Source organism: Papio anubis, chromosome 17 (assembly GCF_008728515.1).
Source record: "Papio anubis isolate 15944 chromosome 17, Panubis1.0, whole genome shotgun sequence".
Classification (NCBI taxonomy): domain Eukaryota; kingdom Metazoa; phylum Chordata; class Mammalia; order Primates; family Cercopithecidae; genus Papio; species Papio anubis.
In genome coordinates this window covers 3134542-3161194 of record NC_044992.1, presented here as the reverse complement: position 1 = coordinate 3161194, position 26653 = coordinate 3134542, and the positions used below count along the sequence as shown (strand labels likewise).

Here is a 26653-nt window from a genome sequence, read left to right as displayed (position 1 = left end):
GAGACGGGGTTTCACCATGTTGGCCAGGCTGGTCTCCAACTCTTGACCTCAGGTGATCCGCCTGCCTCGGCCTGCCAAAGTGCTGGGGGCGGGTGGGAGGAAGCAACAAATAATTTTAAGACTCAACTGGCTATGTGGAATTTATAAAATGTATTTTATAAATTAGGCACAGAGATATTAATGGCAATAACTAACAGAACAACGATAACAATACACTGTAATAAAAGTAGGTGAGCGTTGTCTCTCTCTTTCAGAATATTGTATTGTGTGTAAGATTTCTGGGTCTTAGTTGACCACAGGCAACCAAAACTGCAGAAAGTGAAATCGAAGAGAAGGGCAGACTACTGTTCTCCTCCCAGGGCCAGTTTCCAGCTACCAACATTATGTTACTGGACGTGGAGTTAGGGAGAAACATGCAGACCCACACCACTCTAGAATTCCCGCCATATGGCTATGGTAGAGATAAGTAACCTCAAAAGCACACACAATTGTAAATATAGTGAAATAACTAGACAGGGATGAGTTTTGAACATTTATTGTCTTTGTTTTATTTAATTAAATTAATTAATTAATGTTTTGAGTCGGAGTCTTGCTCTGCCTCCCAGGCTGGAGTGCAGTGGCGCGATCTAGGCTCGCTGCAATCTCTTCCTCCTGGGTTCAAGCAATTCTTCTGCCTCAGCCTCTGGAGTAGCTGGGATCAAAGGTGAGTGCCACCTTTGTTTTTTTTTGTGTTTTTTTTTTGTATTTTTGTATTTTTAGTAGAGACAGGGTTTTGCCATGTTGGCCAGGCTGGCCTCCAACTCCTGACCTCAGGCGATCCACCCACCTCAGCCTCTCAAAGTGTTGGGATTACAGGCTTGAGTCATTGCGCCCGGCTTGTCTCTGTTTTAAATATAACTTACTTTATTTAATTGTAAGTTTATATGGTTTAATTTTTTGGCAATACAAATAATAATTTATCCTCAACTTTTTTTTCTTTTTATCTTTTTTTTTTTTTTTAGGAAGAGGTTTTTTTTTTTTCCCCAGGTTGGGGTGCGGTGGGCGGATCTCGGCTCACAGCAAGCTCCGCCTCCCGGGTTCACGCCATTCTCCTGCCTCAGCCTCCCGAGTAGCTGGGACTACAGGTGCCCGCCACCACGCCTGGCTAATTTTTTGTATTTTTAGTAGAGACAGAATTTCACTGTGTTAGCCAGGGTGTTCTTGATCTCCTGACCTTGTGATCCGCCCGCCTCGGCCTCCCAAAGTACTGGGATTACAGGCATGAGCCTCTGCACCCGGCCTTATCCCCAACTTTATTGAGGTATAGTTGACATATATAATTGTATAAATTTAAGATATACAATGTGAGGATTTGATATAGGTATATATTATGAAATGATTCCCAATTTCAAATTAGTTAACATACCCATCACCTCACATAGTTGCCATTTCTTTGTGTGGTGAGAACATTTATGATCTATTCTCTTAGCAAATTTCTAGTCCACAACACAGTATTGTTAACTACAGCCATCATGCTGTCCATTAGATCCCCAGAACTTATTCATCTTGTAACTGAAAGTTTGATTTAGTTCTGAATAATGGCTGTGTTTAACAACCAGCTCACAAGCTTCATGAGAATTTAACGATCAGCTCTTGCGAGCTGTTCTGAGCTGGCTCCAGCATGCCACTGCCCCCAGGAATGTGAGGATTCCAGATGTGAGACCCTATGGTGAAAGGCACAGGGTGAATCACAGGGAGAAGAGAACCTGGGGCTAGAGCAGAAACAGAAGACTTCCTGGAGGAAGTGGGATTCAGAGCTGGGTGTTGGAGCATCAGGAGGATTTGGCTGGGGAAAGGGAGAGTGGCCTAAGTGAGTGAGGAGATGGTTGCAGGGGAGGTGGGAGAGGGTGGGAAGTAGGAAGATCAGGGGACCGTGAATATGTGCTTATATCTTACTCTTGAATTATGTTTATTTCTTTGTAGGTCATTTTGCATGATGTTTTGAAGTTCTTGTTCGTATATATCGTTTTTTTGCTTGGATTTGGAGTAGGTAATTGATTTATAAATGATAGTAACTCCCACATTTATAAACACTTTATTCAGATGTCAAAATGACAAAGCATATGGTGGCCTCAGCAGCAGTTAGACCAGCTACCAGTGGGGCACCTGCCAAGCTTGGCATTTTCCAAGCATTACCTTTTTACTTCTCTCAACAACTTGATCAAGTGGGAGTCGTTGCCCCGATCATAAGATAGCTGAGGCTTAGAGACTCCAGGATTTGAACAAGGCCAGCCACTCATAATCCAGCTTCACCGTGTGGTGTACACCTCTGGCTTTCCCATTCATTGCTTATGTGGCCGTCACGACCTAAGACAGGCCCTGCAAGTGTTTTCAGCCTCATTTTACAGATGGGGAAACTAAAGTCCACAGACACTCGACTGATGGTCTTTGCAAAGTAGGAGCAAAGTAATGCCCTGAGGCAACTTCCTTTGGGTTTCACATCATGTTGCTCTCACAGTTTGCTTTAGATATAACTGTGAGAGCCTCTCTGGTCTGCTGGGACCAGGAAGGAGCCCCCTCTTAAAATCTCTCCATGTGCGACAGAGGGAACAGCACCATCTGGTTGCATTTCTAACCTCTGCATAGAGAGATCGTTTCCCTCCACATACCAGTTGCTTTTTTTTTCTTTTCTTCGGTGACCATTGACATTTGAAATTAGGTAGCTGTGTCCATCTGTCTGGTACCTTTTCTGGGTCACAATTTGCTTATTTATTTGCTCCTTCACCTGCTTATTTATTAATCCATCTATTTACTCTCTCATTTAATTTGCTCATCCACCTATCTATCCATCTATCCATCCATCCATCCATCTATCCATCTATTCGACATCTATCTTGCATCATTCAATTTATCTATTTATCTATCTATTTAATTATTCATTCGACAATTTATCGTATCTATTTAATTATCTATTTTATCTATTCTTTCTATTTATCTTAATTATTTTATCTTATCTATCTATTTGATTATTCATTCATCTATCTATATCTTAATACTTGTTTATCTATTTATCTATCTTATCTTATCTATCTATTTATTCTATTTTATCTAATTATCTTATCGACGATTTATCGCATTCTATTTAATTATTCTATCTGCTAATCTATCTATCTATTTAATTATCTATTTATCTATCTCTTTCTATTCTATTCACTATTTTATCTATCTATCTATTTGATTATCTATCTATCTATCTTAATTATCTATCTAATTATTCCATTCCACTATCCATCTGATCATCCATCCATCCATCCATCCACCTGTCTATCCATCTATCCATCCATCCATCCATCCATCCATCCATCCATCCATCCATCCAATCATCCATCCATCCATTCATCCATCCATCTAATCATCCATCCATCCATCCATTCATTCATCCATGCAATCATCCATCTAATCATCCATCCATCCATCCATCCATCCATCCATCCATATCCATCCATCCATCCATCCATCCAGCAGTGAACCTCTACTGTGGTGTGTTGGAAAGAAGGGAAGTGTGAGCCTGGTCTTGCTCATGGGGAACTCACAACAGAGCATTAGGAGGAGACTCAGGATCTTACAGCCTTGAGGAAAATGACTCAGGCTAGAGGAAGTCAGGAGCTCAAAGACTAGCTGGGGAGCCAGGGACACACACGTGGATTATAATTAGCAACTCTGCAAGGCTGGAAGTGATCAAGGGCCGACTGTGGGGTAGAGGAAGGAGAGAAGACTCTGGGCTTTGTTAGGTGGAAGGGCTTTCTGCAGGAGGCCAGGGCAGAGAAGCCGTCCTGATGAGGCTTTGGGAGGACCTGAAGCTGGAGATGGGATTTAATGGCCAGAGAGAAGGAGGCAGCAGGCTTGTCGTGTGGGCAAATACACGCAAGCTTGTAGAGTAATTCACCAGGCGGAGAGCTGAGGAGAGCACCCTGTTATGTTCCCCTAGCCCTGGCCTCACTGATCGAGAAGTGTCCCAAAGACAACAAGGACTGCAGCTCCTACGGCAGCTTCAGCGACGCGGTGCTGGAACTCTTCAAGCTCACCATCGGCCTGGGTGACCTGAACATCCAGCAGAACTCCAAGTATCCCATTCTCTTTCTGTTCCTGCTCATCACCTACGTCATCCTCACCTTCGTTCTGCTCCTCAACATGCTCATTGCCCTGATGGGCGAGACTGTGGAGAACGTCTCCAAGGAGAGCGAGCGTATCTGGCGCCTGCAGGTGAGTCTAGGTGGAGACCCCGGGGCGGGGGCCTCCATGGGATTCAGTTCAGCACATGGTCATTGACTACTGTCAGCACCAGTGGGTCTGTGGTGGGGCCTGAGAATCTGCACAAGCTGCTCAGTGTGTGGCCAGGATTGAGGAAGCCTTAGCCTAGGTTCTTTGAGTGTAGGGTCTACGAAGTGTGGCTGTGCAACAGCATGTGTAGAAAAACTCAGGCTTACAGGGGTGCTGTGCTCAGGGTTGACAGTGTGATTGATGGATGTTGAAGTATGACCTTAGGTTGTATTAAGAGGAGTACAGCGCCTAGGACAATGGAGGTGACAGTTCTGCTCTATTCTATCCTGGCCTGAACACTTCTTACGTGCTGAGGAAACCAATGCATAGGATGGGTCCCGAGGTGGTAACCAGGTTTGGGAGAGGACTGGAGACTGCCTCTTAAGAAATAGTTGTTGGCGGCCAGGCATGGTGGCTCACCCCTGTAATCTTAGTACTTTGGGAGGCCGAGTCGGGTGGATCACCTGAGGTCAAGAGTTTGAGACTAGCTTGGCCAACCTGGTGAAACCTCATCTCGACTAAAAATACAAAAACTTGCCGGGTGTGGTAGTGGGCGCCTGTAATCCCAGCTACTTGGGAGGCTGAGGCAGGAGAATCGCTTGAACCCAGGAAGTGGAAGTTGCAGTGAGTGGAGATCATGCCATTGCACTCCAGCCTGGGTGACAGAGCAAAAACTCTGTCTCAAAAACAGAAAAAAAATGAAATGCTTATTGATAAAGGTGAGAGTGCCTTCAGATATCTGCAGAGCAACTTGTGAAAGAGGGAGCAGACCCCTTCTGTGGTCCCAGAAGGCAGAGGTACATGGGGGTACTTCAGGGAGAAAAACTTTGATGTGACACATAGAAGTTTCTCATTATTAAGGCCTTTCTCCTTTTTTTTTTTTTTTTTTGAGACAGGGTCTTGCTCTGTTGCCCAGGCTGGAGTGCAGTGGCGCGATATCAGCTCACTGCAACCTCTGCCTCCCGGGCTCAAGCGATTCTCCCACCTCAGCCTCCCAAATAGCTGGGATTACAGGCATGCGCCACCACACCTGGGTCATTTTGTATTTTTTTGTAAAGATAGGGTTTCACCATGTTGCCCAGGCTGGCCTCATACTCCTGAGCTCAAAGCGATTCACCTGCCTCAGCCTCCCAAAGTGCTGGGATTACAGGTGTGAGCCACTGTACCTGGCCAAGGCCCTCTTAATTGGTTTGTTGATACTACTCAAGAGAGACTGGAAAAATTATGGCCAGGAAACAGCAGAGAAGTTCCAAGCCTGGGAGGGGGTGGGACTGAATGATGTTCGAATGGTCCTCTGCCATGGGATTCCAGGACCCCAGCACTGTCAGATAGGAAGCTCCTGGGCTTTCAGAAATACTATTTATATCATGGAGTTTCGCTCTGTCGCCCAGGCTGGAGTGCAGTGGAGGGATCTCGGCTCACTGCAACCTTCAACCCCTGGGTTCAAGTGATTCTCCTGCTTCAGCCTCCTGAGTAGCTGGGATTATAGACATCTGACACAGGCCCAGCTAATTTTTGTGTTTTTAGTACAGACAGGGTTTCACCACGTTGGCCAGGCTGGTCTCGATCTCCTAACCTCAGGTGATCCACCCGCCTTGGCCTCCCAAAGTGTTAGGATTACAGGCGTGAGCCACTGCGCCTGTCCTGCTTTTTTGTCTTTGAATTCTGTAGATCAGCCAAACCCTTCCGATCCGTTAACCATGGGGCGAGGGGGGAGTGGGCTCACTGACGGTGTGTGTGCACTTGTGTGTGCTTGTGAGTGCGAGTGCCTACTCCTTAGACTTGCTTATGTCCCCAGAGAGCCAGGACCATCTTGGAGTTTGAGAAAATGTTACCAGAATGGCTGAGGAGCAGATTCCGGATGGGAGAGCTGTGCCGAGTGGCCGGGGAAGATTTCCGACTGTGTTTGCGGTAACAAAGGGGAAGGGCCCTGGGGCGGTGGTCTTTGGGGTGGGTAGAGAGGGGCAGGTCAGTGACAAGATGTTAGAGAAACAGTGCCGCTGCTTGCTCACCATAACCGCAGCTGCTGTCTCTCCCAGTGGCCTCCTCGGAAGAAGGAATTTGCTTTTGGGGTTGTAGGGCCCTGGGATGGGGGTTCCCGAGCTTCAGAAGAGAAAGAGAAGGAGACTGCCAACAGTGTCTCCCCTCTCTGCCTTTTTTTTTTCTGTTTTTGAGACAGAGTTTTGCTCTTGTTGCCCGGGCTGGAGTACAATGGCACGATCTTGGCTCACTGCAACCTCTGCCTCCTGGGTTCAAGCAATTCTCCTGCTTCAGCCTCCTGAGTAGCTGGGATTACCGGCATGTACCACTCCACCCAGCTAATTTTGTATTTTTAGTAGAGGCAGAGTTTCACCACATTGGTCAGGCTGGTCTCGAACTCCTGACCTCAGGTCATCCACCCACCTCGGCCTCCCAAAGTGCTGGGATTACAGACGTGAGCTACCACGCCCAACCCCTCTCTCTGCCTTTTTGAAGGTGCCTCCACGGTCTCTCTGTTTGCTATCTGCTTTAGGGAAGATCTGCCTGCTTGGCACTCCTTTTCCTGCTGTTTACCTGTGTGAGTTCCTGTGACCCCGGGTGACTTGAGTCCCATTTTGCCCCTGGCAGATGGAAAGTGACACAGCTACTTTGACAGATCTCTGGCTTTTTGATTTTTTTTTTTTTTTTAAGTCCTTACTTATCCCATGACCACCTTTTCTTTTTCTTTTCTTTTCTTTTCTTTCTTTCTTTTTTTTTTTAAATGGAGTTCCAGGCTGGAGTGCGGTGGTACGATCTCGCCAGCACGCCTCAGCCTCCCCAGTTCAAGCGATTCTTATGCCTCAGCCTCCCCAGTAGCTGGGACTACAGGCACACGCCACCACGCCTGGATAATTTTTGTATTTTTAGTAGAGACGGGGTTTCATCATGTTGGCCAGGCTGGTCTTGAACTCCTGGCCTCAAGTGATCCACCTGCCTTGGCCTCCCAAAGTGCTGGGATTACAGGCGGGAGCCACCGTGCCCGGTTCCATGACCACCTTTTCAGATAAGCCCACCTCCTCCTACCCTGACCCAGCTGCCTGAGCCCACGGACCACCTTCTTCGAGTATGACCTTAACCCACTTCTCTGACTGAAACCCCACCCCCTGGAAAGCTTCATTTCTGACCGCAATGATTACCCTAACGAACATTTCTGATGTTGCCACCTTCACTCTAGAGACCTTCTCTGGATGTGAATTTAAGTCACATCAATGCCTATGGTTGTATTCGAACACCTCAGACGCCACCCACTCTTGTTAGGGCATAGACCCTAACCACAGGCTCTTCGTGCCTCCTCAACCCCAGCTACACTTGGAGTTTAATCTTCACACCCTCGCGGCCCGGTCCCTCCCTCTGTCTGTCCCCGCTTCCCCTTGGGCTGTCACCAGTCAGGCACAGCTGCTGTTGTCTGAAGTTGGACCCTTTATACCTGTCTGAGCAACTTGCAGGATTTCTGAGTTCCCTACAATGGAAGGAGAACTGATTCTCTGAGGCCTGGGGACATGGAGATGGGGATAGAGTTCAAACTCCAACAACGCTGGTGTGACCAGTGGGGTCAGCGGTGCTCCTGATCTTCAGGACAGACAGAAGGGGAGCTGTGTAGACACCAGGACGTCCCAAACCAGGGTTATTTGTTTGCACTCCATGAGGAACTGGTGAAATAGTAAGAATGATGATCCCACTTGCAGGATCAATGAGGTGAAGTGGACTGAATGGAAGACGCACGTCTCCTTCCTTAACGAAGACCCGGGGCCTGTAAGACGAACAGGTACTGTTGCTGTGAGGTGACATGGTGTCCACTCTTGTCTCAGACCACGTAACCTTGGGCAGATCAAATCTAAGGGTCCTGACTTTCCTCATCTGTCAAATGGGAGGGTTGAATGGAAATGCTGCTTAGGTCTCTTCCAGCTCTGACTTTTAGAACTCTAGTTGGCATGACTTTTAAAATGGTGTAGCCCTAAGCCATAGAAATACACCATGCAGGCCAGGCACGGTGGCTCGCGCCTGTAATCCCAGCACTTTGGGAGGCCGAGTTGGGTGAGTCACCTGAGATCAGGAGTTTGAGATCAGCCTGGCCAACATGGCAAAACCCCGTCTCCACTAAAGATACAAAAATTAGCTGAACGTGATGGTGGGTGCCTATAATCCCAGCTACTCGGGAGGCTGAGTCAGGAGAATTGCTTGAACCTGGGAGGTGGAGGTTGCAATGAGCTGAGGTCGCACCACCCCCCACCAGCCCGGGGGAAAAAAGGAAAAAACCCACCCACAAAAAAAAAAAAAAAAAAAAAGACAAGAAAAAAAAACACAAAAGACAAAGAAACACATTATGCAGAGTGATCTATTTCTAAAATATATATTTTTTAAAAAGCAGATTTCAACAAAATCCAAGATTCTTCCAGGAACAACAGCAAAACCACTCTCAATGCCTTTGAAGAAATAGAGGATTTCCCGGAAACGTCGGTGTAGAAGCGGAACCGGAGCCGGCGTGCGCGTGCGCTGTCTGGCGCTGCAGGCGGAGTCACAGCCCCTGCGGAGAGGCTTTGAGGGATGATGGAGTCCGGCTCTGCTGGTGTAGAAGCAGAGTGCACCCTCATCGTGCTCAGTGCTCAGTGGGTGTCTGAACTGAGGGGCAGTTGTCAGTTTGTCTGAGTGGAAAATATCCTGGATTTTGTTACTGGGCAAGGAGTTGGTGTAAACCTACAGCCAGCAGCAGTCTGGAGCCTGGGAGCCTCCTGAAGTCCTGGGTGAAGCCTCTGGTTTTACCAGTTGCAGGTGGGCTTGGCTGGGAGAGATGGGTGGCAGGGAAGGGGCAGGAGCCTTGAGGAGCAGGGAAAGGCGCCTTTCCTCCTGCCAGCTTCCCCCAGCCCCAGCCCACACGTTGTACCGTCTCTCCTGCTGTGACTGGGTTGCCTGAATTTGGGGAGACCCTTGATCCTATCCCAGAGTGTGCGGGGGACGGAGGTAAGCCGGATATCCTGGGGGAGGAAGGGAATGAGCTCTGGAAACATCCTTCCGGAACCCTTCAGGGAAAAGGAGACCATCCTTGGAGCGAACCTCCCCTGACGCCCCAAGGTTCACACTGCCTCAAGCTGAGACAGGTTTTTAGTAGCATAAGAAATACAGGGTTTAAATTTTCAATATAGAAAAGACGTTTCAGTTAAGAATGAAAATTACTACAATGAAGTATGTGATTTTAAAAGTGGAGACAGATTGGGAGCTTTGGGGCTGGATGTAAGTATTATATATTTGGCCTCAGGGTGCCCAGAGCCAGACAAAAAGCTTTTCTTCACACACACAAAAGTCTGCATGAGACACGCCGGGCAAGTCCTGCTGGGCCGCCGCGATCTGGGTGAAAGGGCCTGGCTCTTGTCCGTGTCCTGGCCTCGCAGTAGTGTCTGCCTCTGCGCTGGGATCTTGGCTTCAGCTGAAGCAGAAATAGCAGCTGCTCGATCGATGCCATCTTAGAACTCAGCAGTTAGTCGCATACCTCAGTATGTCTCAGTGGGGGAATTTAACAAAATGCCTCAACTGCTTTGGTACGAAGTATTTTTTTTTTTAACTGTGAATTTTGAAGCTGAAGGGGGAGCTTGTGAGAGAGAAGCCTTTGCCAAGACTTTGGGCTTATTTTTAGGTCCTCATCCTCTGATGTTCTCCTTCTGAAATGAGACGGAGTCAGTCTGGGGGCAGAGGTGAAGTGGAGACGGAAGGATTTGCCAGGTGACTGGGGCTGAAACCACCAGAAAATCCACTCTGCCACCGTTAGCTAGTGAAAGGATTCATGTAAAAATGTTCGAGGTGGAATTATAAAAATAGTAACCGTGAATGTTAATCTTAAATAGCAGAAATAGAAATTTGGCCTTCAGATAACGTGGCGATTGATTAGTTCATCTGGCTTGAGGCAAACTGAGGAGTGCGGACCTGGCAGTGCACTCTGGGCCAGTTGCTCTGCTCTGGGCCACTCTGTGTGCCAGACTAGCTGGGCAGATAGAGACTCTGTGCCCCTGATGGGGCTGGTTGGGGAGAGGTGGGCTGGGGTGTATGAGGCCTCACAGTCCACAGCAGCCCCTGCCCTCCGGGCTCACCCAGGGAGTAACTGCATACTCTGAGCCACAGTGGTGGGGGCTGGGCATGGGCCTCTGGAGAAGGGATTTGAAGGGGACTGTCCTAGAGGCAGGAGGAGCGGATGTGTTCCAGAATGGGCAGAACTAGGAAATTGAGAAAGATTTTGGCTCAATCCAATCCAGCAGCTGCTCCAGATGTTGGAGATGTTTAAGCAAAAGCTGGTCGAGCACTTAGTGAGGGATGTTGTTGAAAATGGTCATTGGAAGAAGTGTAAGGTTCCTTTTAGCCTGGAGATTCTGCAGAGCAGCATTCCACATCTGGAATTAGCTACCCGCATTAAGCCTGAACAGACATCTTGGTCTGAAAGGAAGTGGTTAGGATTCATGATGCCACGCTCTACACTGTGGAGCTGGGAATTCCAGAATTGCTTTGTGTCGGATATTAATGGAGAAAGTCCTATCCATTAATGAATAAAGCCGTATCTTATGGATAAAGCCATATCCAGAATTGCTTTGACTCAGATGTTGATGGATAAAGCCATATCCAGAATTGCTTTGACTTAGATGTTGATGGATAAAGCCATATCCAGAATTGCTTTGACTCAGATATTAATGGATAAAGCCAATTATCGATTTCTATTGGCCTAACCTGCCAGCTTTTGTCCAAGTGCGGAATGGAGAGCCAGATGAATGTCTGTCATCTCACACGTGATGGAGAGCTGCTCTCTGTGGGTCTGGATGGAATTGGTTGGCAAGACCATTTTCTGTATTGGATATTCTTCCCAACAGTGTCCACCCCAAAAGGCTTTCATCCAAAAGGTCCGAGCCTGGGTAGGTTTACCAAGGGAAGCCATGAGTCAAGAAGCATCAGAGTGAAAAGGACCACTTCCTTCATTTTACCCCTGGAGGCTAATGCTCCAAAAGGAATATGTACTTGGGCAAAGTCATGCAGGAAGGTCATATCAGAGCTGTGGAGGCTGGAGTGTCCTGATTCTTGGACCACAGATGTCTCCCTGAGCCATTATTTGTTTAGTTTTAAAAAGCACAGTTATTCTACCATTTTGAGTCTTTCTTTGTAGTTGGCTTATATTGGGAGGCAGGACTGTTTTCTCAGGTGTCTCATTTGGCAGTCAACATTGTCCCCTATGTTCCCTGTGACTAGTTGAAAATTCAAGTGTGCCCACAGGGTGCACAAAAGCACACCCCCACTCACCGACACACACCCACCCCCCCATACACCCACACCCACACCCCACTGAACCCATGGGTCTATCAGGACATCTTAAAACTCCGTGATTGACATTTCAGTAATTTCAGGGGAAGGCGTTTTCCAGGGATGGGATCTCCCAGGCTCAGATAGTGCCTTGGCTGTAAATGCTCCTTTAGCTAAACTTTTCCTCAGAAGAATTCATTATTCTAGACATTATGTGATATATCTGTTTGGAATAAAAGGTGCTTAACCTTCCTCCCTGGGATGTGGGAGAAGGTGCTGGAGGTTGTACTGTGAAGTCATTAAGCTCTTAGAAGGCTCCAGCCTGAGAGAGTCCAGTATTATTGACATTCCTTTCCTTCCTCAAGGCCTGGTGACCTGTGTCCTTTCGCTCTGGGCAGGGCCCAGGTAGATGGGCCGTCATCCGGGCCTGTAAGCCGTACTTGATTTCTGCATTGATTTACATATTTTTTACTGTGATCTTGGTTCCAAACACAGAATTGTCATCCCATTATCCTTGAATGTGCCGAATCCTTGTAAATTCTCATTTACCTACTTGTTCTTAGTGTTGTGTGTGTGTGTGAAACTCTATGTTCAAGGAAGAAATCGTACAAAGAGTAAGAACATGTTTGTGCCATTGAAGAAATGGTTTTTTGATTTCTAATAAATATTTATTTTGCCTTGTTATGGCCATGTTTTATCCATGCCTAGGTGTGCCAATGTGCAGACTGACTGGAAACCCTAGAGTGTTGGTAACAGGAGTGGGTAAAGGGAAGGCCAGTTTTTGGACCTGAAGTATTATCATTGGTTCCGGCTTAGGAACAGAGCCAGCAAGCCATCAGACATGTCACCTTTGTATATATTTGCATCTCAAAGCACATTCACATCAGGTAGCCAATTTGAACCATTCAGCAGCTGTGGAAGCAGTTTGAGTTAAAGGAGACTCAGGGGGTTGAAGCGATGTGCCCGAGGATGCACAGCCAGATAATGTCAGTCGTTCAGGCCATGAAACCTCTCAGAGTGCTGTGTCCACTTCTGCACAGCAAAACAAACAACCATCAGAGTGAACAGGCAACCTACAGAATAGGAGAAAATTTTTGCCATCTACCCATCTGACAAAGGTCTAATATCCAGAATTTACAAGTAACTTAAACGTATTTACAAGAAAAAAAACAACCCCATCAAAAAGTGGGCAAAGGATATGGACAGACACTTCTCAAAAGAAGACATTTACGTGGCCAACAAACTTATGAAAAAAAGCTCATCGTCACTGATCATTAGAGAAATGCAAATCAAAACAACAGAGAGATACCATCTCACGCCAGTCAGAATGGCGATTATTAAAAAGTCAGGAAACAATAGATGCTGGAGAGGCTGTGGAGAAATGGGAACACTTTTACACTGTTGGTAGGAACGCAAATTAGTTCAACCATTGTGGAAAACAGTGTGGTGATTCCTCAAAGATCCAGAACCGGAAATACCATTTGACCCATCAATCCCATTACTGAGTACACACCCAAAGGAATGTAAATCATTCTACTATAAAGACACATGCACACGTATGTTTACTGCAGCACTATTCACAATAGCAAAGACATGGAACCAACCCAAATGCCCATCAATGATAGACTGGATAGAGAAAATGTGGTATGTGTACACCATGGAATACTATGCAGCCATAAAAAGGAATGAGTTCATGTCCTTTGCAGGAACATGGATGAAGCTAGAAGCCATCATCCTCAGCAAACTAACACAGGAACAGAAAACCAGACACCACTTGTTCTCACTCGTAAGTGGAGGTGAACATTGAGAACATACAGACACAGAGAGGGGAACAACACACACCAGAGCCTGTTGGGGGTTGGGGGGTGAAGGGAGGCCACTTAGAGGATGGATCAATAGGTACAGCAAAACACTATGGCACACATATACCTGTGTAACAGACCTGCACGTTCTGCACCTGTATCCTTTTGTTGTTTTTTTTTTTTAGAAGAAATAAAAAAAATAAGAAGGCTCTATCCATCATGCCTGTTGGCTGTCAAATTATTTTGAGTGAATAGAAACCCATGGTTCCACCTGGAGAACAGAAGGTATAAATCCCTCCTGTCCACCATACACGATTTTCATGAGGAAGCAATGAGAGAATGGATAGGAAAGAGCTGATGTGGTTACTATCATTATTGCCGACCAGCCTAATTCATAGGTATATGCAGTTCTTCATTCCTGTGAGTTATTTCATAAGGATGGCAGTTCTCAACTTGAATGCCAAGTCTTGAATGCTTCTCTTGATGGGTTGTGGAACTTGCAGCTAATTTGTTAATAAGTGAAATATTGCATTTGGTGAATTACTTAATTCAGATGATTCTCAGAATGACTTCCTTCACTGGGCTGTATCTTGTTGAGTGGCAACAAAACAGGGATCGTACGTGATTCACATCCTCGCTTAATAGGCGTTAGTCCAAAACCTAGGAATGTGCCATCTGTGGGGATGTGTTGGGTGGACGGATAGGAAAAGGGTGGAAACCCTTGTCGTAGGATGTATTTCTGGGAAGGAGATGCCTAGGTCAATAGGTTTCAACATTTTTATGATTCTTGATACTGTGAAAAATTACCTCCCCAAAGGATTCCATCAATGTGTTCAGCCTTTGAGATTGTATATTACACTGTTTACAAAGCTCTTTCGGTCATGTTGGTTATGGTTTTGTAGGTTTGGCGAGTGTCGTATCCCAGTTTAATAGGTAGGGAAATCGAGACTTGGAGACAGACGGAATGACATGCAAAGTTCACAGTCCTTTTTCCTGGCTGGAGGATCCAGGTTCTCTGAAGTTTAGTTAGTCTAGTATCAAGAGCTACCATTTTCCTCAGTGCACCAGCGACCCCTCTGACAGTAATAGCCAAGTTCTGCCGAAAGGATTCAGTCCAACTCAAAAAATGTATCTCACCTACTATGTGTGAAGATTTAGAACCAATTCAACAAAAATTGAACATGAAGTATGGGCAATGATAGATGCTGCAAATATAAGACAGTTTCTTCCATTTAAGATGGTGGTAGGAGGGGTGAAGGACATGAATATTTATAAAGTGCCATGCACTTTACATACATGTCTCATTTAATGTTCATAGTAACCCCTGTTACTGTCCAGCTGTTCTATTTCTTTCATCAGTTTTCTGTTTGATTTTTTAAAACCATCATATTTTGTTATTTCAAAACCATCATACTTCTTAAACCTGTGACCCCACCGCTTCCATATCCATAGCTGTAGTTGGTTTTATTCCCTATTTTACAGTGAAAATGGAAGCTGTAAATTGGAAACACCTTCAACTTCTGACCACCAAACCTGTAAATTTATTTGCACCTACATTCCTAAGCTTTGGTTGCCTTGCCCTTCCCTCCCCTCCCCTCCTCTCCCCTCCCCTCCTCCTTCCTTCCCCTTCCTCCCTCCCTCCCTCCCTCCCTCCCTTCCTTCCTTCCTTCCTTCCTTCCTTCCTTCCTTCCTTCTCTCTCTCTCTCTCTCTCTCTCTGTCTTTCTGACAGAGTCTTGCCCTGTCGCCCAGGCTGGAGTGCAATGGCATGATCTCAGCTCACTGCAACCTCCACCTCCTGGCTTCAAGCAATTCTCCTGCCTCTGCTTCACAAGTAGCTGGGACTACAGGCACCTGCTACCACATCCAGCTAATTTTTTGTATTTTTAGTAGAGATGGGGTTTCACCATGTTGGCCAGGCTGGTCTCAAACTCCTGACCTCAGGTGATCCACCTGCCTCGGCCTCCCAAAGTGCTGGGATTACAGGTGTGAGTCCCTGCGCGCGGCCCTGCCTTTCACGCAGAGCAAGAAAACTCCTGTCTCGGGACCTCTCTGTATGCTCTTGAGCTTTATGTTTCAAGACTGTGAAAATTATTCCATCCCTTAATATGTAGTTTCTGAAAATGAACTTTTTCTGTTAAGCATTTAATTTATCTGTAGCTAATGGGGCTCTAGTATTTTTTCCCTTTAATTATACTGCATTAATCCCCTACAGACCTCAGTTTTTTGGTTGACTTTGTTTTCTAGTCAAGTTCCCGTTCTTTTTCTTGGCAGAATGGAGGAAACTTGAGTGCTGTTTTTGCTTTGATGGGATGTAAGCTTCTGGGCTGTGCCATTGACTTTGATTTTGTGGAGTATGCAGGGACCTCCCTGGAGTCTTACACTGAGCAACCCACCAAGCCTGATGGGGCAGCCCTGGGCGAAATCCTCTCTGAGTGAGCCTCTCAATCATTGGCTTGGTAGGTGTTCAGGAACTACTGTCTGCCAAGTACTAGACTAGGGTTTTTGGTGTGTCTGCTTTGGGAACAGGCATACAAAGGTCTCTACAGGTAGATCACAAGCCTCTTGAAGGCGGTATGTGTGGGAAGTATAGAGATATTAAAAAAGCAGCTGGGCATGGTGGCTCACGCCTGTAATCCCAGCACTTCGGGAGGCCGAGGTGGGTGGATCACCTCCTCGGGAGGTCAGGTGTTCGAGACCAGCCTGGCCAACATGACGGAACCCCGTCTCTACTAAAAATACAAAAATTAGCCAGGCTTGGTGGCGCATGCCTGTAATCCCAGCTACCCGGGAGGTTGAGGCAGGAGAATAGCTGGAACCTGGGAGGTGGAGGCTGCGGTGAGCCGAGATCGTGCCACTGCACTGCAGCCTGGGTGACAGAGTGAGACCCCGTCTCAAACAGACAAACACCCCTAAGCAGCTATTTCCCTTCAGGATCTGTATTTGTTGGATATGCAAATACAGGCCTTTTGTTGGATATGCAAATATGCAAATGTTGGATATGCAAATACGGATCTTTTGTTGGATATGCAAATATACAAATACAGGCCCTGTTCCTGCTGCCCTGGAACATGCATGACCTGTATCGGCCTCTCTCCCAGCATCATGGCCCTGGTCACCCCCATGGGACTCTTAGGCTTCAGAGTTTCCCCAGCTGCCACTTTTCATTTGCTTCTCCTATTGGAGCACTGACTGTACATGGTTCACCATTCCCACCCTCTGTGGTCTCCAGTGGCTATCTTGGGGTCACCCTTGTGAAGGAAGTGACACCCCACTCTTCCAAATAAGCCCTTCCAGATAGCTTTACACTCAGCAGATCAAGTCTCATTTATCCAGCAAAATGTACTGAGCTCCTTCTATGCATTAAGTGCTGTGGGTATGACAAAGAGTAAGACAAATGCTATCACTGCCGTCTTGGAGCTTTTGCAGTTTAATCAAAGAGACCAACAGTAACTTTCCCTGCCCTAGTGTCATAAAGCATTACGGTTGCAATTTGGGTAAGGGCCAGTCTAGTACTGTCAATGAGCTTGTGTGACAGAGTGGCCTCACCTAGCCTGAGTCATAAAGAGTAAGCGTCATTTAGCTAATGGGAGTGTGGAGAAGGGGAAGGGTTTCAGTAAGTGGGAAAAATGTGGGCAAAGATCCGAAGGTAGTAGGGAACTTCGTGCATCTGAGGACTGGAAATATGTGGCCAAATTGCTGGGAGCAAGGGGCCAAGTGACATGAAATAAGGCTACAGGGGTGGGCAGAGGCCAGTGCATGTAGGACTTGGACAGCCGTGGTGAGGCTTTGAGATCTCGTAACAAGGTAAGAAGCCACCAAAGGACTTTAAACAGGGGAATTGCTGAGTGTGAACATTTCCTTGTTTTGGCCTGGTGTGGTGGCTCACGCCTGTCATCCCGGCACTCTGGGAGGCCAAGGCAGGCAGATCATCTGAGGTCAGGGGTTCGAGACCAGCCTGACCAACATGAAGAAACCCTGTCTCTACTGAAAAAATACAAAATTAGCTGGGCGTGGTGGTGCATGCCTATAATCCCAGCTACTTGAGAGGCTGAGGCAGGAGACTCGCTTGAACCCAGAAGGCGGAGGTTGCGGTGAGCCAAGATCATGCCATTGCACTCCAGCCTGGGCAACAAGAGCGAAACTCCATCTCAAAAAAAAAAAATTTCCTTTTTCTTTTTTGGATTTGCAGACTTAAATGGGTGTGTTTTCCTTCCACTGTCCTTTGGGACATGGTAACAGTCTGGATGGTGTAGAACGAAGTGTTTCACTTGGGAGTGATGGGGACAATTCTCAGGAGGTGACTGGGAAGGAAGATAAAAAGAAGGCAGGGCCATTGGTGGAAGACGAAGATGTTTCAGTAGAGAAAGGGGTGTTTGAGCATGCTCATTTATTCAACTCACCTCTATTGATCACTTACTAGATTGTAGACATTCGAAAAAGACACTGCTAATGCCCTCAAGATGGGATAGAAGGAGGGGCAAAGTGGCAACGAAGTCAGGTAGACGAAGACCAAGAAGATGTTGGCTATGAAATGAAAGTTGGGTTGCATTTTGAAGGAGAAACAGGCATTATTAGTTGCAGCACAGTCTGAGTGGGGTGGAAGGTACAGGACAGTGGGGGAGAATTCTAGGTAGGGGAGTCAGTCTATGTGAAGGCCTAGAGGAATAAACGGTGAGGAGGACACCACAGCGGAGATGGTCCAAAGGGAGACGAGTGTAGGGAGGTCTTGGGACGGGAGGGCAGATCAGGAAGGGCCTTTTGTGCTAGGAATTTGAACTTCAATGGTTTGTTAAGTATGTATTCTGTTCTAGGCACTGGGCTAAATGCTTATATGTCTTAGCCCACTTAATCCTCATAGTAACCCCATGAAAGTGGCACTATTATTATGATCATTCCCATTTTATAAATAAGAAAAAATACAAATGTAAACGGTTAGAAATAATCAAAGTAAAATAAAACTCAAAGTGGCTAAAACCACAGAGCAATATGTTATAGATTAAAAAAAACCAAACAAACCACACATCTAATCAGAAACTTTAAAGACTGTAAAAGGGAAAATTACACTTGATAGGAATGATCAATCCTGAAGCTGACTGAAATCACAGTGATGTAAATTGTATGTTGTAAATTTTACAAATCACTAAAATTTGAGGGAAGAATAAAGTATTCTTGCCAAAATTTACATCTGGAAAAAGCTGACCTAGAAAAATTGGACTCTTTGGCCGGGCGCGGTGGCTCAAGCCTGTAATCCCAGCACTTTGGGAGGCCGAGACGGGCGGATCACGAGGTCAGGAGATCGAGACCATCCTGGCGAACACGGTGAAACCCCGTCTCTACTAAAAAATACAGAAAACTAGCTGGGCGAGGTGGCGGGCGCCTGTAGTCCCAGCTACTCGGGAGGCTGAGGCAGGAGAATGGTGTAAACCCAGGAGGCGGAGCTTGCAGTGAGCTGAGATCCGGCCACTGCACTCCAGCCTGGGTGGCAGAGCGAGACTCTGTCTCAAAAAAAAAAAAAAAGAAAAATTGGACTCAGAAATAAAACAATGGAACATTCACAGCGGGGGAAGGAAGCTTGGTAAAACTTAGCTACAAAAGCTGATACATCACATTTTTGCTACAGAATTCAGAAGGAAGAGAGTTTGTTCCAATGCAAATAATTTCAGTAAAGTACAAAAATAGAAAAAAACGTTGAAAAATTTAGAAACAATATGTGCTTTCCAGAACACTGAATATGGAGTAAAATTGGCTTAGTGGGGTTCACTTTGGAAGAATGAAAACGTATAAATATATAATATTTATTTATTCATTCATTCATTCCAGATGATGTTAGTATGTTTGGGAAATACATTTGAAACTATGATTATGGATTCATTTGGGGGTACAGATCATGGAATAAAAACGCTGTTTATTGGCTGCTGTGGACTAAGAGGATGGCGGGGAGGGCCCCTGTGGAGCTGGAGAGGGACGGGGTAGCGTCCGGTAGAAGGTCCTTTGAGGAGAAGAATCATGGGAGGCAAGGGATTTGGGCATTTAGGACGTGGCAGGATTTCTTGAAAGACCGTATTTGCAATTTCTATGCGTGTCCACTGCCCTGTTACTGACTTTCACCACCTCTGCTGGCAATAGCTGGAGCCCAAAGACCTCCTCACACCTCGCTTGGAATAAGGTGGGCATATCCTTTCAAAATGAGAAGTGACAGCTGTGAAGAATAGGCCTCTTACAAATTTTTCATGTTGGGAAGAAACATTAGCTCCTCAGCGGGTGCGTGAGGTGTCTGGAGGAGGCTCTCTGCTCCATGAGGTCAGTGCAGAGCCGGGGGCATGCCGCAGTAGCAATGCTGTGTGGGTTACTGTGTGTTTGTGGACAAAGGGCCATTCAGTTTCTTAATATAGTCATATGTCATCTTTACCATTAAGCCCTCGTTTCTCTTTCATATTTCATCCACAAAACAGCACTTGAAAGTCTCCTCTGGATTTTGCAACGAATGCTGAAGTTTATAGGCTGGATACTTAGTATATTACTATTAGCCCAAATATAAAAATTGAAAAAATAGCAAGCCTGCACAACTCGTTTCTACTAGCACTTACACATTACAGGCATACCTCAGAGATAGTTCAGCCTTGGCTCCAGATCACCACAATAAAACAAATACTACAACAGATGAGCCACACACATTTTTTTGTTTTCCAGTATATGTAAAAGTTATGCTCGCACTATACATAGTATGTTAAATGTGTAATAGCATTATGTTTAAAACATGTACATTCCGTCATTAAAAATACTTTATTGCTAAAAAGGCTAATGATCATTTGAGCTTTCAGCAATTCATGATCTTTTTGTTGGTGGAGGGCCTTGCCTTGATGACAGCTGTCTGGTCAGGGCGGTGGGCACTGAGGGTTGGGATGGCTGTGACAATTTCTTAAAATAAAACAACAGTGGAGTTTGCTTCATTGATTGACTCTTCCTTTCATGAAAGATTTCCCTGTAGCATGAAATGCTGTTTAATAACATTTTACTCACAGTATAACTCATTTCTTTCTTTCTTTCTTTCTTTTTTTTTTTTTGAGATGGAAGCTCGCTGTGTCCACCAGGCTGGAGTGCAGTGATGCAGTCTTGGCTCACTGCAACCTCTGCCTCGTGGGTTCAAGTGATCCTCCTGCCTCAGCCTCCCAAGTAGCTGGGACTATAGGCGTGCGCCACACACCTGGCTAATATTTGTGTATTTTTAGTGGAGAGGGGGTTTCACCATGTTGGACAGATTGGTCTCGAACTCCTGACTTCAGGTGATCTGTCTGCCTCGGCCTCCCAAAGTGCTGGGATGACAGGCATGAGCCACTTCACCCAACTGAACTCATTTCAAATTAGGAGGAGTCAGCCCTCTCAAACCCTGCTGTTGCTTTATCAACTACGTTTATGTAATATTCTAAATCCTTTGTCATTTCAACAATGTTCACAGCATCTGCAACGAGAGTAGATTCCATCTCAAGAAACCACTTTTTTGCTCATTTGTAAGAAGCAACTCCTCATCCATTCAAGTGCGATCATGAGATTGCAGCAATTCAGTTACATCTTCAGGCACCACTTCTCATTCTCTTGCTGTCACATCTGCATGGCTTCCTTCACTGAAGTCTTGAACTCCTCAGAGTCATCCAAGAGGGTTGCAATTCACTTTTTCCAAACTCCTGTTAATGTTGATATTTTTATCTCTTCCCACGGATTCTGAATGTTCTTAATGGCATCTGGAATGCTGAATCCTTTCCAGAAGGTTCTCTGTTTACTTTGCCCGGCTCCCTCAGAGGAATCACTATCTATGGCAGCTATGGCTTTATGAAATGTTTTTTTTTTCTTCCTTTCTTTTTCTTCTTTTTTCTCCCCTCCCCCAGCCTGAAATGTATTTCTTAAATAGTTAGATTTGAAAGTCACAATGACACCTTGATCCATGGGCTTTGGCCGGATGTCATGTTAGCAGGCATGAGAACAACGCTAATCTCTTTGCACATCTCCAGCAGAGCTCTCGGGTAACCTGGTATATTGTCAATCAGTGGTAATATTTTGAAAGGAATCTTTTTTTTTCTTTTTCCAAGCAGTAGGTCTCAACAATGGGCTTAAAATATACAGTAAACCATGCCACAAACAGATGTGCTGCCAGCGAGTCTTTGTTCTTCCATTTATAGAGCTCAAGCAGAGCAGTTTAGCATGAGTCTTCAGAGTCCTAGGATTTTTGGGCCGGGCGCGGTGGCTCATGCTTGTAATCCCAGCACTTTGGGAGGCCGAGGCGGGCGGATCACGAGGTCAGGAGATCGAGACCATACTGGTTAACACAGTGAAACCCTGTCTCTACTAAAAGAATACAAAAAATTATCTGGGCATGGTAGTGGGCGCCTGTAGTCCCAGCTACTCGGGAGGCTGAGGCAGGAGAGTGGTGTGAACCCAGGAGGCAGAGCTTGCAGTGAGCCGAGATGGCGCCACTGCACTCCGGCCTGGGCGACAGAGCGAGACTCCGTCTCAAAAAAACAAAACAAAAACAAAAACAAAACAGTTCTAGGATTTTTGAAACAATTAATGAGCATTGGCTTTAACTGAAAGTCACCAGCTGTATTAGCTCTTAAGAGGGTCAGCCTGTCCTTTGAAGCTTCGAAGCTAGGCATTCATTTCTCTTTTCTAGCTAGGAAAGTCCTAGATAGCATTTTCTTCCAATAGAAGGCTGTTTGAACTACACTGAAGATCTGTTTAGTGTGGCCACCTTTGTCAGTGATTTTAGTTACATCTTCTGGATAACTTGCTTCCACATCAGCAACTTGCTGGTTCACTTTCCACTTGTAGGTTTTGGAGCTGGCTTCTTTCCTTAAACCTGGTGAACCAACCTCTGCCAGCTTCCTGCAGCTTCCTCACCTCTCTCAGCCTTCACAGAATTGAAGAGAGTTAGGGCCTTGCTCTGAGTCATGCTTTGGTTTAAAGTTGTGGCTGGTTTGATCTTCTATCCAGGCCACTAAAACTGTCTCCACATCAGCAATAAGGTTGTTTTGCTTTCTTATCATTTGTGTGTGTGCAGTGGAGTAGAATTTTTAATTTTCTTCAAGATCTTTTTCTTTGAGTTCACAGCTTGGCTAACTGGTGCAAGAGGCCTAGCTTTCCGCCTGTCTTAGCTTTTGACATGCCTTCCTCACTAAGCTGAATTTCTACAAGGATGACCCTTTCTTTCACTTGAACACATAGAGGCTGTTGTAGAGTTATTAATTATTGTGTCTCAAGGAATAGGGAGGCTGGAGAACAGGGAGAGAGACAAGGAAATGGCCAGTGAGTAGGGCAGTTAGAACACACACAACCTTCGCTAAGTTCACAGTCTCACATGGGCATGATTCATGGTGCCCCCAAAACACTTAACAACAGTAACATCAAAGGCCACCGATCACAGATCACCATAGCAGATATAAGAAATCATTAAAAAAGCTTGAAATATCAAGCTATTATCAAGGAGACAAGGAGTGAGTACATGCTATTGGAAACATGGCACTGTTAGACTTTCTAGACACAGGGTTGCCCAAAACCTTCAATTGGTAAAAAAAAAGACAGTGATCTGTGAAGTGCAATAAAGCAAAGCACAATAAAATAACTTTATATATATATCTATTTCAGTTTTATATTCTGAATACAAAGACTGTTGATTAAGAATGTTGAGCTACCCAAGTATAATGTATAATAAACTATACAGAAATAGGAAACACTTCTTTGAATAAGCTACATACATAAAATATGGTACCTTTAAGATATATTAATTAATTTAAGAAATTTGCTTGGATGCCTACCGAATAAGGCACTGTGCTAGGAGCTATGAATGCAGTTGAATAAGGCACAACCCTGCTCTTAAGGAGCTTACAAACTAGCAGAATTTGTAAGACACTGTGTAAGATGTGAGCTAGAAGTGATTTCTAATGTACAGAGCAGCGAATACTTTTTGCATTGAGCGTTAGTTTAGTTGTCTTTGCAAAGGCTTCTTTCTTTTCATAATATGCGGCCTCGTTCACAAACACGGGGTACACGGTACAGTCTCCGCCCAGTGACATCGTCTTTCCATCGAGAGTTAAAAACATGGGATCCCCAGGATGCAGTGGTTTCCAGTCTTGATCCTCTCAGGAAACAATCAAAATACACATGTTATATTTGGTTTTTCTCCTCTAAAAATTTATGTCAGACGCTAGACAACTAACAAATTACAGTATTCTGTTGTTTTAAAAGAGATACTTGAGTGAGGCATCGAGATGCAGGCAAGTGATCTGACTGCCCTGAAATTGGGTCATGAATTTTGGCAGTAGTTTTAAGAGTTCCCCTTTGAATTTGTATAATTGACACATGTAATTAACATTTGCTTCAGCCAGGTGCAGTGGCTCTCGCCTGTAATCCCAGCACTTGGGGAGGCCGATGTGGGCGGATCGCTTGAGCCTGGGAGTTCAAGACCAGCCTGGGCAACATAGAGATCCTAGCTCTAGAAAAAATACAAAAAATTGTGTGTGGTGGTGCATGCCTGTAGTCCCAGACACTCAGGAGGCTGAGGTGGGAGGAATGCTCAGACCCCCAGAGGGCGAGGCTGCAGTGAGCTGTGTTCACACCACTGCACTCCAGCCTGGGCGACAGAGCGAGACCCTGCGTCTGAAAAAAATAAAAAGTAGTTTGCTTCAATACCAGGGTTACCTTGAATGTAGCCAAAGAGATTTATAATATTAAAAGGCAAAATGAAATGCGTGTCTACCTAAGTGCATAGTCTGCCTGTTGCCAGCTCAAGTTAAATTCTGTTCAGCAAAATTTAGGAAATATCCATTAAGAGTCTTCTGTGTGCAAGATGTTCTACTGTTGGGAAGTATAAAGATGAGCCATGTCGCACCTGCATGCGAGGAGATTCTATTCTGATAGGGATTGGTGAGAGAAGGTGGTGCTGGGCTGGGGAGAGTCTGAGACAAGGTGGGTGTATTCCAAATGTGTCCTGCATTAGGGTCACGTCTGAGTCCCCTGAACGGTCCTGCACCAGGCATTTGGACCTCTGCGCCCTCAAGCACCATGGCCGTCACACCACAGGAACCCCAGAACAGTTCTTCTCAAACTTTGAGGTGCTTGCACATCATCTGGGGATTGTGTTAAGATGAAGATTCTGATTCTATAGGTCGGGGGTGGGGGGCCTGGGATTCTGCATTTCCAACATTTCCCAGCAGCATCCGCATCACCCAGGAGCTTGTTAGAAAGGCAGGATTTCGTTAGGCGCAGCAGACCTGCCCAATCGAAATCTTCAGGTTAACAGGTCCCCGACATTCACGTGTACAACGTTAACGTTCGAGAAGTGCCGCATCACAGCAGTTTTCTCCGTCCTGGTGGCACATTATCATCGCCTGGGATGTTAAATACATATATACAGGGAGAGGGGCCGGCCCATTTCAGATAAATCAACTCAGAATCTCTGAGGAGGGCCTAGGCAGCATTCTTTTTAAATTTTATTTTAAAATTTGCATACAGTGAAATTCACTCATTCTTGTGTACAGATCTGTGAGTCTGGACATGCAGAGCATGGAGTCATACAACCTGCAACCATGTCATCCGGATACGGACTTCTTTCACCCGCCTCCTCGAATCCGTCATGCTACCCATTCATAGTTCACTGTTTTCTGTGTTTATTGTATTGAGGCCCCAGATGATTTACAGGGTGGCTCGGCTGAGAACTGTTTCTCTGAACCGGTGGTTTTCAGGCAGAGACTTGCCCCAGAGTCACTAACGGAACTTCTTCAACACACGTCTGGCTAGCCCCACCTGCGGAGATCCTGATGTCGTGCAGTGCCACCCAGACCTGAGCCACATGAAAATCATCTGGTGAACTCAACTGATTCCCTGTCTACACCCTGATGAATTAGATCAGAGCCTCTGGGAATAGGACTCAGGAATCAGCATTTTTTTTTTTTTTCAGACGTAGTCTCAACTCTGTCCAGGCTGGAGTGCAGTGGCACAATCTCGGCTCACTGCAACCTTTGCCTTCGAGTTCAAGCAATTCTCCTGCCTCAGGCTCCCGAGTAGCTGGGACTACAGGTGCCTGCCACCACGCCCAGTTTATTTTTATATTTTTAGTAGAGATGGGATGTCACTGTGTTAGCCAGGATGGTCTCGATCTCCTGACCTCATGATCTGCCCACCTTGGCCTCCCAAAGCGCTGGGATTACAGGCACGAGCCACTGCTCCTGGCCAGGAATCAGCATTTTAAAAAAGCTCCCCAGGTAATTGTCATGTGGCTCGAGTTTGAGAAGTGCTACGTTAGTAGTTTGTGGTGGGTTCTAGGCATTGGGAGGGGGTCCCCTACGTGATTCCGATGAGCATCCCTTAGTAAGAACTATCACTCTTAGGACAAAATCTAGACTCATAACCGGGTCTCAGACTGTGTGTTTTCTCCAGGCTCTACCGTTCTCTGCTCACTCCTTCTCTCCAGGGACATGGGTCTTCTTGCTGTTCCTGAAGTGCTCCAAGTTTGTTCCAGCCTCAGGCCCTTTCACTAGCCTTCCACATGGCTGGCTTCTCATCTTCTAGGCTCCAACTTCAGTGCCACCATCTCTGAGATGGCACTTTGTGACCACTCCGTCTAACTGGAACTCTTTGTTATACCCTCTGCTGTATTAGTCTTTCATATTATTTCTTTTATAGCACTTATTACAGTTTGAAATGATTTGGTTTACATATTGTTTACTTATTCACGGTCAGTTCTCCTCACCCATTGGGATGGAAGCTCCATGAGGAACCTTCCCTATCTTGAATCTCAGGGCGCAGAATGAGCTTAGCTGTCATTCAAAAATACTTGTTGGAAGAATTAACCAATCAATTCCTCCTGTAGAATACCGAGCCATTCCATATTGTCTGTCAAATCAAAACCATCCTTCCTAACTTTCAAGACCTACCACTAGCCCAGTCTGCTACTGATCTCATTCATCTCACTTCTCCACCTGCCCGGGATTATTTTTGTACTCCTCAAGAGTATCCTAAAACCTGAAAAATCCTGTTTTAGCCTGCCATGACATCATCACCCTGGCCTCTGTTTCTTGTACTTGATATTTTTGTCACCAATAGTGCTTTCTTCCTTTCTCTCCCCCAGTCTTTACCTTTCCTTTAAAACATTGCCTAAGGCCAGGTGTGGCCTGTAATCCCAGCACTTTGGGAGGCCAAGGCGGGAGGATCACGAGGTCAGGAGTTCGAGACCATCCTGGCCAAAATGGTGAAACCCCGTCTCTACTAAAAA

General features: G+C 45.7%; 3 protein-coding genes across 6 annotated transcripts in view; 2 read left to right on the top strand and 1 right to left on the bottom strand.

Moving 5' to 3' along the window:
• TRPV3 (transient receptor potential cation channel subfamily V member 3) overlaps positions 1 to 8802 on the top strand; it is a 45055-nt gene extending 36253 nt beyond the window's left edge. Inside the window, exons 14-18 of the mRNA XM_009189363.4 lie at positions 1963 to 2029; positions 3968 to 4242; positions 6098 to 6210; positions 8004 to 8083; positions 8687 to 8802. Of these exons, the coding sequence (XP_009187627.4) occupies positions 1963 to 2029; positions 3968 to 4242; positions 6098 to 6210; positions 8004 to 8083; positions 8687 to 8781 (630 nt within the window). The 3' untranslated portion in view covers positions 8782 to 8802. The remainder of the gene's footprint in view (positions 1 to 1962; positions 2030 to 3967; positions 4243 to 6097; positions 6211 to 8003; positions 8084 to 8686) is intronic.
• Positions 8803 to 9014: 212 nt separating this feature from the next.
• The window catches only part of SPATA22 (spermatogenesis associated 22), a 68967-nt gene continuing 51328 nt past the window's right edge, over positions 9015 to 26653 (top strand). Inside the window, exon 1 of the mRNA XM_017950261.3 lies at positions 9015 to 9087. The gene's annotated coding sequence lies outside the window, so the exon portion shown is untranslated. The remainder of the gene's footprint in view (positions 9088 to 26653) is intronic.
• The window catches only part of ASPA (aspartoacylase), a 40595-nt gene continuing 23007 nt past the window's right edge, over positions 9066 to 26653 (bottom strand). Inside the window, exon 6 of one of the 4 annotated variants that reach the window (XM_021928544.2) lies at positions 9066 to 12662. In XM_021928544.2, coding sequence (XP_021784236.1) covers positions 12645 to 12662 — 18 coding nt within the window. In that variant the 3' untranslated portion in view covers positions 9066 to 12644. Of the gene's footprint in view, positions 12663 to 22516; positions 22656 to 23002; positions 23520 to 24883; positions 25223 to 26653 lie in introns of those variants that run through there. The other 3 variants (XM_009189366.4, XM_003912098.5, XM_009189365.4) reach the window with 3 other exon arrangements.